The following is a 15,386-nucleotide window of genomic DNA, read 5'->3' as shown; positions in this document are numbered from 1 at the left end:
TGCGTTGGCGCTGTGGTCGCTGGACTTGAAGGGAAGCACTCGCTTCACGGTCCTCACCACAGGAAGCAGATTCGGTACTAGGCGCTGCAGCCTCCTCCAGTCTTTCTCCTTGGTCCCGTCTTCCAGGGTCCTCTAGGCTTGAAGGAATGCCAAGCCCGGAACACCCTGCCGGGGAAGCAACCAGCGGTTCCTCCTCTTCACACATCCCAGAAGCGAAACTGTCCAATGCGTAGCTGGCAGAACGACTTCTGAGTTGGTCAACATGACGTCTCCATCGACGACCGTCCTTGGTGACGACCAAGTACGACACTGGTCCTGTGACAGCATCCACAATGCCCGGCAACCACTTGGGCCCATAGAGATAGTTGCGCACAAACACTCGATCCCCCACATCAAACAGTCGCACTGCCTGGCTACGGCGCTGCATCACCTGCTCTTGTTTCTGCTGCACACTGGACTGCAGGTCAGGATGCAGACGCTCTAACACAGTTGAAAGTTTCCTGCCCATTAGCAATTCGGCCGGGCTCTTGCCTGTTGTAGCATGAGGCAGGATATGCTGGGTCATTAAAAACCTAGCCAGACGTGTGTCGATATCGCCTCCAACCATTCGCTTGAGTACTCCCTTGGTTTCGCGCACCATGCGTTCTGCTTGACCATTCGAAGAAGGGTGATATGGGGCAACGGTCACATGTCGGATTTGATTCCGGCACATGAAGTCTCTGAACTCCTCCGAACAAAAGGCAGTGCCATTATCAGAAACAACAGTTTCTGGAATGCCATGGGTAGCAAAAAGGAAACGAAGCTTCGCACAAACTGTAGCTGTCGACATGGAATTCATCCGGCACACTTCCAACCACTTTGAGTGAGAGTCCACCACAATGAGGAAAACTTTGCCTTGGAAGGGCCCAGCAAAATCGATGTGTAGTCTTGTCCAAGGACGCTTGGTGAATTCCCAAGGGTGAATCTTTGCAGCTGCTGGCGCAGACCTGGATTCCTGACAACGTGCACAGTCTCTCACCTTCTGCTCAACATCTCTGTCGATTCCTGGCCACCACACGGCTCCTCTGGCAAGCCCCTTCATCTTGACAATTCCTGGATGAGCTGTGTGAAGAATGTCCATGACATACGGTCGAGCTGGCTCTGAAATGACCACACGACTGCCCCACAGCAAACAACCTTGGTACATCGACAGTTCATGCTTGCGGCTCACAAACGCTGCAAACTCTTCTGGCAGCTTACCCTCTGGCCACCCATGCTGCACCCAATTGCAGACTCTAGCCAACAGCTTATCCCTTGACGTGAATCTTGCCACCTTCCTAGAGTTCCATGCTACTTCCGGCGCCATTTCCAGCATCCCTACTTCCCCAAGACGCTGCTCCTCTTCCTCTGCCCTACTGGCTCTCAGTGGTAAACGACTGAATGCATCAGCATTGGAAAGCTTCTCCGCTGGTCGATACTCAATTTCATAGTCATAAGCCGATAACATGAGGGTCCAACGCAGCATCCGTGGTGATAGCACCTGGGGAATGGGCTTGGCATGGTGCAACAGTCCTAAGAGAGGTTTGTGGTCTGTCACAATTTTGAAATGTCTCCCATATAGAAACTGATGATACTTCTTTATGCCAAAGCCGATGGCGAGCGCTTCTCGGTCTGTCTGGGCATAATTCCGTTCTGCCGCACTCATAGTTCTCGACGCATATGCAACCGGTCTCTCGCTGCCATCTTCGCACACATGACTCAACACAGCACCCAGTCCGTACGGGGATGCGTCACAGGCCAGCACTAGGGGTTTGTTGACATCATAGTGCACCAGAACATGTGATGACTGTAGCAGATCTTTCGCCTGGCGAAATGCTTCCGCCTCAGCTTCCATCCAACGCCACTCGCGACCCTTGTCCAACAGCCGGTACAGTGGCTCCAAGGCATGAGCTGCTCCTTTAAGAAACTTGTTGTAAAAGTTCAGAGCTCCTAAAAAGGCTTGAAGTTCCTTTTTGCATGTCGGCTCTGGGGCCTTGTGAATAGCACGCACCTTGTCTTCTGTCGGCTGCACACCTGCAGAGTTCACACGGAATCCCAAGTAACACACTTCCTCAACACCAAATTGACATTTGTCAAACTTTAGTCGCAGACCGTCTTCATGAATTCTTTTGAGCACTTCTTGTAAACGAGCATTGTGCTGCACCTCATCCTTTCCACCGATCAAGATGTCATCCAAGAACACAAGAACACCATCAATTCCATGCAACAGTTCTTCCATGTACCTCTGAAAGATAGCCACTGCCACTGCCACGCCAAATTGAAGACGGGTTACGCGGAACAGTCCCCGATGTGTTGTAACCGTCAACAAGTCAGCTGTTTCTTCATCAACAGTCTTCTGTTGATACGCCTGTCCGAGGTCTAGCCTTGAAAACTTCGAGCAACCTGCCAGCCTGGCAAACAGCTGCTCCGGTGTCGGCAGGGGATACGTTTCCCACTGCACTACGCGATTGACTGTGCTCTTGTAGTCCCCACAGATCCTTATCGATCCATCTTTTTTGACAACTGGAACGACAGGTGTTGCCCACTTCGAGTGCCGCACAGGCTGGAAAATGCCTTGGCTCACCAACTTGTCCAGTGCTTCGTCCACCTTCGGTCTCAATGCAAACGGTACTTGTCGTGGCTTCAGAAATCGCGGCGGAGCTGCCGGGTTCACCTCTATGCGTACAGGAGGCCCTTTACTTGTCCCAAGTCCAGGCTCAAAGACTGAAGAATACTTCTTGAGCAAGGCTGTCGTTCCCCTACTGCCAGTTCGACTCGGCTCGTACACACTGTGAACACCACTCAGACTTATTCCCAAAGACTTGAACCAGTCCCGACCGAGAAGTCCGATACTAGCACCCTTAACCACCACCAATCGCAGGCGATGTTCCTGCCCCTTGAATTCCACCTTCACGGTCAGTTCACCCAACACTCGTAGTTCCTTGTTATTGTAAGCTCGGAGATGAAGAGTACTTGGGCGCAACGCCCTTTTCGATATTCGCAGCTTCTGCATAGTCCGGTCGTTGATGACTGAACACACTGCACCAGAGTCCACCTCCATCTCTAGGGGACTTCCGTTGACGCGCACTTCCACTCTCACGGCTGGCTCTTCACCCGACAGCACGAACACGTCGTAAACGTCCGACGCAGCATTCTTGTGACGGCCTCCACTGGCCCGTTTTTTGTTCTGAGAGTTGGGTTCAGCCGAAGCGCGAGCTGCCGCCTTCCTCCTGCATGCTCTCACTATGTGCCCTCGTTGCTTGCAGAAGTGGCACTGCATATTCATGAATGGGCAACTGCTTGGCGAATGCGCACCCTTGCAGCGGAAACATATGCTTGTGCTTCCAGGCGAACCAGCCTGCTTATGGGTACCCTCCTTGGCTGTCACTGGCGCAGAGACCTTCGCAACACACGGGTCGAAACGCTGCCCGCTCACGCTGCCAACTTCACACGATGCGGCACTGCCGCGAATTTGCTCGGTCTGTCGCTGCGCAGATTCCATTGCAATGGCTTTCTCCCGAGCTGTAGCAAACGTAAGCTCCGGCTCCGCCAGCAACCGACGCTGAAGGGTCTCGCTTCGCACCCCGCACACTAGCCGGTCGCGCAACATGTCATCGAGCGACGCACCGAAATCGCAGTGTTCCGAGAGACGTCGCAATTCTGCGATGTAGTCGGCAATTGACTCACCGGGCTGCTGTTGACGTGTGCCAAACTTGAAACGCTGTACTGTCACCGACGGTCGCGGCGAGAAGTGGTTTGAGAGACGCCTGACGATCTCATCGTAGGCCACGGCCGACGGCGCATCCGGAGAACAAAGGGAGCGAACGATGGCATACGTTGCTGGGCCGCAAACGCTGCAGAGCGTTGCTCGCTTCTTCTCGTTACCGTCGATGTCGTTTGCTTGAAAGAAAAATTCGAGGCGCTCCAAATACAAGGGCCAAGACGTCGCCTCTGTTGGAACGAATTCCCCAATCGTGCCCAGCGCAGTTGCCATTTTTACCTCGTCGCCAATTATATGTTACGTCCTTTATTGCTGGTGGCAGGGTACAGACTGGCGGGGAAGCCGCCAACACGTGACACATGGTAGCTCAGGGTTGCTTGGCCCTAAAGATTGTCCCGCTATAACACTTTCCTCTGTGTCAATGACTGTTGGCTTTTTCAGTAAACCATGGAAGATATGCGTTTTACACCTTGTATAGACAGAAAAGAAAGCCAACAAAGGAAAAGAACAATGATAAATATGCAAGGTTACCAGTTACAGGAAGAGAGAGATAGGTATTCATAAAAGTAACACCACTAAAGCCACCATATGGGCAAGCTGGCATTGCAAATTTGCAAAAACAAAACGAACTCAAATGTTCTAAAACCTTTTGTCATCCCCTGCAAAATAAGGTGGTAGACAACAGCTAGCCAGCACCTATTCTCATGACCCAAACTCCTAGTTAGGCACTAAAAAAGGTAGCGCATCCTCAGCTTACCAAACGTGTTTGCCAACAAACCACAAGCTATGGTAGCATTATTGGGTAGCATTACTAGCATTATTCTGAATTAAAATTGACAATGAGGACACATAGAAGGTGGCCAGTATTAGAGTATACCACTTTCTAGTCACAAAGAGGCCACTCTCAGCTAATATGAAGCTGATAATAGCTATAGAAAAATAAAGAAGTATAGTTGTGTGCGTCAACAACAATTTTTTTTTTTTGACGGGGATCCCAGAGGCTACATTTCAGTGCCATTCACATCGTAACGGTTGCAACTGATCCTTTTCAGTAAGGATGTCAAGAGTTTGAATCGAAGATGTTTAAATACAACTTTCCTGCCGATAAATGCATTTTTTGTCAAAATAGAAATGTCAACATAGCTAGAAAGAACCGGAGAATAAATTTTTACTGAGAACAACAATTCAACAGAGCAGTTCTCAGTGTTCCTTTAAGCATGTAGAACTTCTTTGCTAAGACCTCACTAGCCACAGAAATCAGGACTTCTGCACTAAAATGAGTACGTTGAGTCTGCATTACAGACATGTTACAGAGGTGCCAAATGGAAGGTACTGAGCAAGACGTAAATAGACATAATGACCACAATGACCATAATGACATAATGATACCACCTGCGACAAGGTATCAAATGTGTGAGGGGTGCACAGCAAAGATAATGCCACATTAACGAACCAGCACTGAAAAACAATGCAATCAACTTAACTAAGCACTACATCTGTGGCTGCTGCCTTTGTACCCATTTCAAGTGCCCACATGAATTTTAGGTACACGAAAATTTAGCCATAAGCTCCAAACAAAATATAAATTCACCAAACATGCCAGACACAGTTCACTTACCCACGAAACCGACATTGTAGCCATTATCACGTGAGATTCTGTCAAAGTTTGGCACGCTCCCCACAAACAGAGGTTGAGTCAAGTCCAGTCCCATCATTCGTCCCTGAGATGTTCCGGTAACTTCTGACTGATCGTCAACTTTAAGTTTGGCTGCAAAAGACATCAAAACACAACAAATTTAAATATGCCAGCTCAAAAATGTTTGATAACCAGGAATCGTAAGCCAAAAATTGTTGAAGAATGAAACACTGAAGAAACCTGCTTTCATTTTTTTTTAGCACCACTGATGCCTAGATCTTAAGCATTCACTTCTCTGGTTATGCTATTTACTGCACAGCTGGTTAAACTTTTGTGCATCTCTTGCAGAACTTCCACAGAAGGACAGTGAATGAGAATACAACTGAGTGCCCAGTCAAGAGCCAGAGAAAAGAAGCTTTTCAATACCCGTTCTTTGACTGAGAGGGCTTTAGCGTGCATTCGTGTCCCAACAAGAGACATTTCCAAATAAAAAATTTAATGCTCATGCCAGTTACAAGGAATGAGACAACAGTTCTAATCTGGCACCTGGCCACAGCAGGTCTTTTCTCAGACAGTTCTGCATCCTAGGATGCTTGAACACAGGGACAGCACCATTGATCACTCCTAGTTTTCATTCAATCAGCCAACTCTATTGATTTATATAACCATCCTCCTTGCTTCATCCCCATAATCTTTTCCCTTTGATGTCGTGATATAAGTAACACCAATAAAAAGAAAATCTATGCTGTAGGTGGTCTGCTTGGTTGCATTTAGCTGTGACATCAGTGCATTCATGTGCATGACATCACCCAATCACGCCACAAGCACCACACAATTGAAAGGAAACCCACCGTCTTTCTTCTCTCTGCTGATCTGAACAGTGTGCCAGGTGTCTAGCTCCACCGGTGTGTGGCTTCTCAGGTAGCCCACCCCCGAGCCAAGCTCAAAGCGGAATTCCACATAGCCGTTGGAGAGACCCACAGATATGAAGTCTCCACCGCCATCCTCTTGTTGGCCATTATACAGAAGTAGCCCTGCACAAGAAAGAAGAAATTGATGACAGAGCACAACATTATTCAAGTGACTGGCTAACATATGGTAGCCTGGTGCTATGCGCTTTGTAAAGACTGTACAGATGGAAAGAAATTTCACAGAAATGCCACTGCCGGGATTATTTTACACGGTGCTCGAGACTAACAAATCCTGCTTACCTTAAGCATAAGCAGCGCGTCTGAATGCTTATAACTGAGCAGTTCAGAGGTATCACTTAGTAGACTTTTTCTGTGCTTGAGTTGGTAACATCACTGCTGATGAAGTAGCTCTTAGCTTAATAAACATCCTCAGGCAAGTGCAAGTCTCCTTCTTTACACTGTATTGACACATACAGATTCTGTGTATAATGTGGCTCTTTCTTCATTGACAGAACTGATAGATTAGGGGGTGAGAATGCTGCTAAGAACATCGTCTCAAAATTACAGGCCTGGTTAAAAACTGAATGCAACAAAAAGAGCCACAAAACCCGAAACCATAAAACGTTTAGTTGCGCACATATTTTTGGAGTGCTTACAAAAGTGGAACTTTCTTTAAAATGCATCTTTGCAGCTTGTACAGAACTGCTGCAACAGCCCCATTTTCTAACTCACGCTCAAAACCATTTCCTCTTTTACAAACGATATAGGCACCAATGTTAAGGGCCACACTACCACTGCCCAAAAAGCCCAATCAAAATTGCGAGCCAGATTGGCATGGCAACCCATATGGGGCTGCCGCTTTTGCACGAGAGGGTACTAAAAATTTGTAGCTGTTCACACATTAACACCAGCATGCATTGCGAAGACAGGTTGTTGGAAATTTGAGCAGAAATCATTTCCTCACACCACACATTAAAACCCGCTAAAGGTAGAAAAAAACTTTTACCGTGATCCTTTTCAGGTTTGAATGTTATCTGGACATCAAAGCCCATGTAGGCATTCACAATGGTTGGCAACTTCATGTACGAGAGGGGAGCTTGGGTGAACCTTGGAAGCAAGCCTGTAAAAAAAAAGTGCGGAGGAGGCAAAAAGGAAACAAAGTTCAAAGTGGTAACAGAGTCTGCCACAACACTAACTTCTCATAAGATGCAAGAGAGATGAGCAGGACAATGACAATTGTCACCTTGCATACAGTTTCCTGCAGTTACACCCTTGTTCTGTTCCTTTTGCAGATTTCTGCTCAGTTTTAAGCACTGAAGACAATTATAGCCCAGATAAAAATGATTTTATAGTGCCCAACTGGTTTGTGTTCCAAAAGAGTGCTACTGATGAATGGCAATTATGCATGAGACATAACAGATGTTTGCTTTCATTTGACTGTCAGAGGTTTCCCGTGTGTTTTTAAATTCAGTCTGTATGACAGGCGTTCTCAGTCTCTATCCTTGGGGAACCCCAATGACTTTCAACAGGGGAACCCTCTGTGTACTGGCTTCCACTTCTTCCTGCCTAACATGCATGCAAAAAAAGAGCATGTGGACACAAGGTCCCTTGAATAATGCCGAAATTCAATGAATAATGACTGTCTATATAATGAAACAGTCTCCTGTAGGCAATTACAATGTGATCAGTTAAAAAAAAAGTAGGTAAAGGAAAGAGGAGTTGAGGCATGCATAGATTTAGGTGCTTAGGGCACGTCTGAGCTCTGCAGAACCAAGGAATTCTGCAGAGCTCAGTTTGTGAACCCATGCTTTATGGGAAGAACCTGAGGCCTCACCGGTGACCACAAGAATCGTGGGGACCTCCAGCGTGGTGCGGTCACCCTTTACTGTGCATATGTAGGTGCCTGCATCACTGGCCCGAACATCTGGCACTACCAGGCTGCTTTCACGGGGCACAGCCTTGTGAGGAACATCCCCGTGGTCACGAGTCCAGCTGTATGCAACAGGCGGCTCAAGGTTATGCCGGCAGTCCAGAACGACAGTAGAACCGTATGGAATGGTCCGGGTCTCCACTTCATTGGGTGGCACCGTCGGAGTTTCTGCACATGGAGCATCAAACCTAGGTCAGAAACCATGCACAAGGACCCTGCATTGGCAAGAATATGTACCATATACATTGAGGGGAGCCATTTATGAATGCACAAGTAGCTTTAAAAACATTGTGGCAGTATTACCCGCTTCACTCAAATTTTCACTTCCAAAATGACTGTGAAGCTGAAACTTTGTCATATGAAAAACTAAAAAAATTCACCACAAAACTAGGGAATTGTGCATTACTGTCATGTTGACTCATTCTAAAATGATATACACAAGAGATTATGCACTTTGTTAAAGGTCAGCAGCGGGCAAATTAGGGCTAAAGGACACTAAAGACTAGCTGCTTACGTTGGCCATTCATCCCTAGAAAGTGTTTAATGCTCATTTTTCTGCACCCATTCATATAATTTTCACAGGAAAGGCACCTTCAGCGGGGTCATTTGTACAGCACAGCAACATCATCCATGCGAGAGTGATTGGGCTAGTTGGTAATTCATGACAGCTAGGAATACAACACAGCGCAACTTTAAGACAAGGATGAAGAAAAGACTGCACACCACCGCACTGGAGTGGAGAAACACATAAAAGGGCCCGAATAACAAGGAATCTATCTTGCATTACATTTCTAGTTTACATGCTTTACATCTCTTGCTTACATTTCTCTGGGGATATCTAATTATTACACTCAGGGCAAGAGGCACTGCAGAGGGGCTCTATGTATTGTGAACAAATAAAACCTCAGGTGAATTGTCTAATAGTAACTCCAGAGCTTATTCTACAGCATAAAGACAAAACTGAAATTCATTTCGATGTCCCTTTCAATGAGAATCAGACTTTCCTGTCTTCTAGGGACATATGACATCAAAGAGCATAGAAGAAAAAGTTACCAGAAAGGTTTTACAAGGAGTCATGCAAGGAGTGAGTGCTATTTTTATACTTGAGCACTATTTTCTGAGGTCTTTAGCTGACCACACCACTTTTAGTGATCCTGTATGTGGGGAGGCATCAACTGACATGAAGGAGAACAAAGATGGTTTCGTGCAGAGAGGATCAGATGGAGCTCGAAACAATGCTCTTGCATCCCTTTTTAACATGCACATACTTCAGGAACCACCCAAGGATCACTGCATGGACCAAGCAACCACAGCATCAAGATGTGCACCCTGTGCTTCCTTTTAACCACCATGGACTGCGCACGGTCATTCAGAAAGACACTGCAGAGTAGTCATCAAAAGGATACTGAGCAGTCTAAAAGTTAAATAAACTTCGTAGTTATTAACAGTGCAAAAAAACAGCAAAAAGCATAAGACAAAGTGCCAACTTTCTAACAGAACTTGGTTGCTTGGAATTGGTATATCTAGTGTTCCTTCTGCTTCTGCAACTTCATTTCATGTACCACTGAACCAATTTGTAAACCCAGAGCAGTGCCACCTCTGATGCCACTGCTTAATTTGCATGGACACATCATTAGCATGCCTGCTGTTTTTATTTGTAATATGGGCCAACTTTCATACAAAAGTCATTACAATGCTTGCTTCTCTGAGCAGGGTGTGTTGCTGGGCAAGTTGGTTTGACATCCTGAACATGCAGCGCTGGCAGACGAGGGACGAAGGAGAGACGACACACACAGGGCGCTGAACTAACAACTTTAATTTCAAAGGAGGGCGATCCGCACGTTTTATACCACACCCAAAACCCGTGATTGTAAGGCACATGTGCAAGTCAAGGCAACTAACAATAAAACCAGAGCAACAGGGTAAGCACGCAAGCACGTATTGACCCGCACAGTACAGAAGCAAAAAAACCCAAGAAGGATACAGTCATTCTGGTCGGCCAGGTGCCAGGTACACCCCGGAGGACACAAACAGCAAAGATCGGCAGTGAAGGGGGCAGGGGGAAAGACATAATAACAATAAAAACGTGCGGATCGCCCTCCTTCGAAATTGAAGTTGTTAGTTCAGCGCCCTGTGTGTGCAGTCTCTCCTTCGTCCCTCGTCTGCCAGCGCTGCATGTTCAGGTTGCTTCTCTGGCCATCCCATGGCTGTGAATTATAGCCAGGTCAGGTACTCAGAAAGAGTTATTTTGTCACCATAGCTTCCACAAGCACTCCGAAGAATTCACCAGGAATAAAATGAAAAAAGCAGCATGTAGTACCGATACAGTTCATAAAAGTAGTTGGAATAGTAAGTATTTGCTTCCAAATTCAATTTGTCCCGTGTCTTTGTGCCCGTGTTTGTCCAGTGTGTGTTTCTAGCGATAGTAACAATGGATTTTGGAAATACATATCAACAGCTAGCTCTGCCCACTGCAGGATAAAGATCTCCAAATGATACATCTTCAATTAACCCTGTCTTATGCCAGCTGTGGTCACTCTATACCTGAATACTTCCCAATTTCATCTGCCCTCCTGACTCTCTGCCATCCAGATACATCTGCCTTCTTTTAAAATCCCCTCCTTTACCCTTAAGGACCATAGTTTGTCTTGCCTTTGCTTTGCATGCCTTGCTCATGTCCACTTTCTCTCCTCGATTTCAGCAATTCGATTTCAGCAAGATTTCAGCAACTCGCATTTTTTTTTTCCTCTAACCCCCTTTACTTTCTTTGTTTTTTCTTGAAAACACCAACACAATTGGGAAAACACAAGTGAATAATTTTTTTTCCTGAAAGCTTGTTTTCCTACTAGTTTATTTGTCATAATCTGCACAAACAAACTTGCAAAAGTTTCTTTTTCCCCTTGCACCATCGCTGACCGGAACTGTTTGCCCAAGTCTAATTACACCACTGTGGACTAGTGCATGCATTCCTTAACTGTACTACACCTGTCTCATAGCTCCTTATGTGTTGCAGTTTTTTTATTGCGCTGCAGGCTCCTCAACTGTTTCAAATGCCTTCTGTGTTGACTGGTTGCTTGCAAATTTTGAATATATTTTGTATTACACCTCAAAGCTCCTCGTAAGTTTTAAGGTTCTCTTTACGTTGCAAACTCGCTACGTTGCAAGTGCCGTTTAAGTTGTGAATTGTCACGTGATTTGCTTTATATTTTGTATAAATTTATTTGCTTCTTTTTATTGCTGTGTAAAGCGCTCTTCCTACCTGGACCTAATCATGGTCTGCAGTACGTCCGTGAATAAATAAATAAAATAAATAAACCATATTCACGCTATCAATCAGGTGATAGAGAAATGCACAGAATATAACTAACCCCTATATATAGCCTTCATTGATTACTGGAAAGCATTTGACTCAGTGGAAACCTCAGCTGTCACGCAGGCATTGCGGAATCAGGGTGTAGAAGAGTGTTATGTGAAAATATTGGAAGATATCTATAATGACTGCACAGCTACCATAGTCCTCCATAAAGTCAGAAATAAAATTCCAATAAGGAAAGGCGTCAGGCAGGGAAACCTAATCTCACTACTGCTATTCACTGCCTGTTTACAGAAGGTATTCCGGGGCCTGAAATGGGAACAGCTGGGGATAAGAGTTAATGGAGAATACCTAAGTAATCTGCGATTCGCTGATGACATTGCTTTGCTAAGTCACGCAGGACATGAACTGCAAAGCATGATCAATGAATTAGGCAGGCAGAGCAGAATGGTAGGGCTAAAAATCAAATTGCAGAAAACCAAAGTAATATTCAACAGTCTAGCAAGAGAACAGCAGTTCGCAATTGGTAGCAAGGTGCTGGAAGTAGTAAAAGAATATGTCTACTTAGGGTAGGTAGTTACCGCTGATCCGGAGCATGAGAGTGAAATAACTAGAACAATAAGAATGTGGCGGAGCGCATATGGCAGGTTCTCTCAGATCATGAATGGAAGTTTTCCAATATCCCTCAAGAGAAAAGTACAAAACAACTGTATCTCACCAGTACTCACCTAAGGGGCAGAAATGCGGAGGCTAACAAAAAGGGTTCAGCTTAAGTTAATGACAACGCAGCGAGCTATGGAAAGAAAATTGATAGGTGTAACGTTAACAGATAGGAAACGGGCGGAGTGGGTGAGGGAACAACCGCGGGTTCATGACATCCTAGTCGAAATCAAGAGGAAGAAATGGGCTTGGGCAGGGCATGTAATGTGAAGGCAAGATAACTGCTGGTCCTTAAGGGTAACGTAGTGGATTCCAAGAGAAGGCAAGTGTAGCAGGGGGCGGCAGAAATTAGATAGGCGGATGAGATTAAGTTTGCGGGGATACGAAACTGGCAAAGGACAGTGTTAATTAGAGAGACATGGAAGAGGCCTTTGCCCTGCAGTGGGCGTAGTCAGGCTGATGATGATGATGATGACTTAGTGAAGGATGAGAAGACCTTGGGCTTCTTGAGGAAAATGATAACTGTAAACTGTAAACTGTGGGATTTAACATCCTGAAGCAACGCTTGAGCGATGAGGGACGCTGCAGTGGAGGGGTCCTGATTAATTTATACCACATGAGGTTCTTTACTGTGCGCTGGCTATTCTAGTCACCATTCTGCAAGTGTATAAAATGTCAGTGCTGTGAGTGGGCTTCATGACAGATGCAAACTGCCATTACAGTGCCCAAACCTTTTGCTTATGACACTTATTCATGTTTATACTAGAGTGCAGGCTGATCCAATATAGGTGCAACACATCTTGGCATGAATCAGTGTAAAAAAGATCCAGGCTTGAGCTGTTGACTAGTTAATCAGAACGAAACAACTTTTTTTCCACACTTGCATCAGTGTGCTAATCAAATTAAATAATCATACAATTTCCTAAAATTTTGAAATATTACAAAAGGTAAAAAGATGAAAGCAAAAAGATGAAGTTAAATTTGAATTTGCACAGCGGTAATATTTGCCATGGTAGTTAATGCCAAATGACAAAAATGCCCTATAGAAGTTGTGTAGAAAACTGCCAGTAGCAGCCTTTCACAATAAAGATGCAGTGCCATTTGTGCACATAAGTTATGTATAAGTTGCACACAAGTTGCACACAAGTTGTGCACATAAAGTGGACATGCCAGATGGCATATCTGGATTACTTATTCTATAAAATTAAATTTTCATTAAAAAAGCTGCTGTTGAAAACAGTTCCCTTTTTATGAATAGATATTCTGAACATTTTTAACATAGCAGAGCTTCAACTTCTGCACGCTTCTGCCAAATGGTTACACAGGCATTTTTACAATATATTAGATATCAAGTATGAGATCAGCTATCTAATTGAACCTGTGCCAAAAACTAACAAGTTCATTCCTTGAAAGAAGGCTGGATCTCCTAGCTGGCATCATCATTGCTGTACTTGCAAGAACTACTTGACGCTCACAGGTCAGTGCGAGTCCCATTTGTGAGTGAGTGCATTTCACTGACAGCAGTCCAGAACCTTGGCATTCTCTAAGGGTACTGTGTCGTAGTAGCATGCAGACAAGAGGCGGACTAGAGACCACCACCAACCTACAGGGAGGAAGGATGGAAGTGCTTCGATGTGCAGGCCAAGAGGGAGGGACACTGTCACTGGGTTGGTGCAGGAAGTGTGCAAGGGGAAAACATAGGTGCTGCTATGCACACACAGGAAATGAAACTGGTTGTGTTACTTACGAGTTGCCATTAGCCGAGAGTTGGGCAAATCGAGTGGAAGACAAAGTTTTGTTAGTAAAAGCACTTCGCTAAAACCACCCACCTTGCGAGGATTTATGTCCTGCTAAGCAAACGAAGAAATATGATATAACATTCTGCGAGGGTGGGTCAACAGCAAACTATTTAAAAGTTCCAGTGGCACCAAGTCCCAAAATTTTCCAGTTTTACTAGACAGCCAGTCTGTTGTTTACCTAAATGTTAATAGCACTTGTTACACCAGGGGAGAGGGCAAATGTACAGTCAGGCTGGAATGAAATGTGAATAGCACTTGCGAACAAAACAATATATTTACCTTCGCACTCTCAGGTGCAGTATTAAACTAGCCTGACTCATGTTTCTGGGTAAAGGGTCTATTGAAGAAAACATTCATAAACCCTTTGGAAAGGAACCCATTGTTTCAGTCAGGCTTGACTGTACATGATGTACACCCCCCGTCAAAAGTATACAGCCCAAGGGGTTCGCTAGCGAGGTCTTCAGCGTGTCTGGTTATGCATACTCAATGACCCTAATCTCTTGAACAATTAATGGCTTTTAGTCCTCAATTGTCCCAAGCTTTGGACTGCTAGACGTTCCAAGGAGCCCTGCTAAACAGCGTAGAAGCTAACCTCTTGGGCTGTATACTTTTGACAGGGGGTGTACATTACTGCTGATGTCATTACAGGCAGTTGTGACATCCGCACACGTGAGCATGTAGCCCTTGACCCAGTCAGCCCTGACCCATGGTGACCTCCAGTATTATCAGTGTGACAGCTGGTCCTTGCTGCCCGGCAGCCTCCACTTTGCTTGGCACATAATGCTCAAGACACACAGCTGTGTACTCTACAGCAACCATCTATGGAGCCAAATCCATGATGTGTGAAAACAATGCCTAGAAACACACTTAGACCATCGTTTTAGTGCAAAGTTAATGCCGTATATACTTGCGTAATGAACCCACTGGTATAACCCCCCCCCCCCCCCCCCCCCTGCCTCTTTGCTGTCCAGAATTTATTTTTTTTATAACCTTTAGCTTTTTGCAGTGGGTTCCTCAGTTTTCGCACCGTAAGCAGTGCAGGCCTTGGCAGTGTGTTAAGATGCTGCCCGCCGATAGCCTCACAACATCACGGCATCACAACGCATTTGTTTATCTTTTGAGGAGAGCTCCTGCCTGAGGGATTGGGTGAGGCAGGGGTAGGGATGCAGTGCGGCGTGCTTGGCAAACTTGGCAGAGCTCCAAGATGTTGTGTGCCCTAAGCTAAGTCTTAAACATTCGCATTACACACGCGTGACTGTCCTGTGTGTTTTTTTCCCTCACGCAAAAAATAAGCACCTGACATTCAGGGCTAGTGTTCAGCATGTTCGCTTTATCTCGCCGCACCACAAAATCGTCGGATCGCGCCAAAGTGAACAATGCTAAACACCAGCGACATGA

At 45.6% G+C, this 15,386-nt stretch overlaps 1 protein-coding gene across 38 annotated transcripts in view; it reads right to left on the bottom strand.

The window, feature by feature from the left end:
• Positions 1-15,386, bottom strand: part of LOC149364999 (basement membrane-specific heparan sulfate proteoglycan core protein-like) — a 332,955-nt gene that overhangs the window by 26,406 nt on the left and 291,163 nt on the right. For 37 of the 38 annotated variants that reach the window (XM_089575062.1, XM_089575031.1, XM_089575021.1 and 34 more), the window contains 4 exons: positions 8,121-8,384; positions 7,293-7,406; positions 6,227-6,409; positions 5,358-5,507 (listed from right to left, as the gene is read on the bottom strand). In XM_089575062.1, coding sequence (XP_089431188.1) covers positions 5,358-5,507; positions 6,227-6,409; positions 7,293-7,406; positions 8,121-8,384 — 711 coding nt within the window. The remainder of the gene's footprint in view (positions 1-5,357; positions 5,508-6,226; positions 6,410-7,292; positions 7,407-8,120; positions 8,385-15,386) is intronic. The other variant, XM_089575025.1, reaches the window with a different exon arrangement.

Source organism: Amblyomma mixtum, chromosome 2 (assembly GCF_055824585.1).
Source record: "Amblyomma mixtum isolate Tamu chromosome 2, ASM5582458v1, whole genome shotgun sequence".
Taxonomy (NCBI): Eukaryota; Metazoa; Arthropoda; class Arachnida; order Ixodida; family Ixodidae; genus Amblyomma; species Amblyomma mixtum.
The sequence above is the reverse complement of the archived record's forward strand: the minus strand, read 5'-3'. Positions and strand labels throughout refer to the sequence as shown.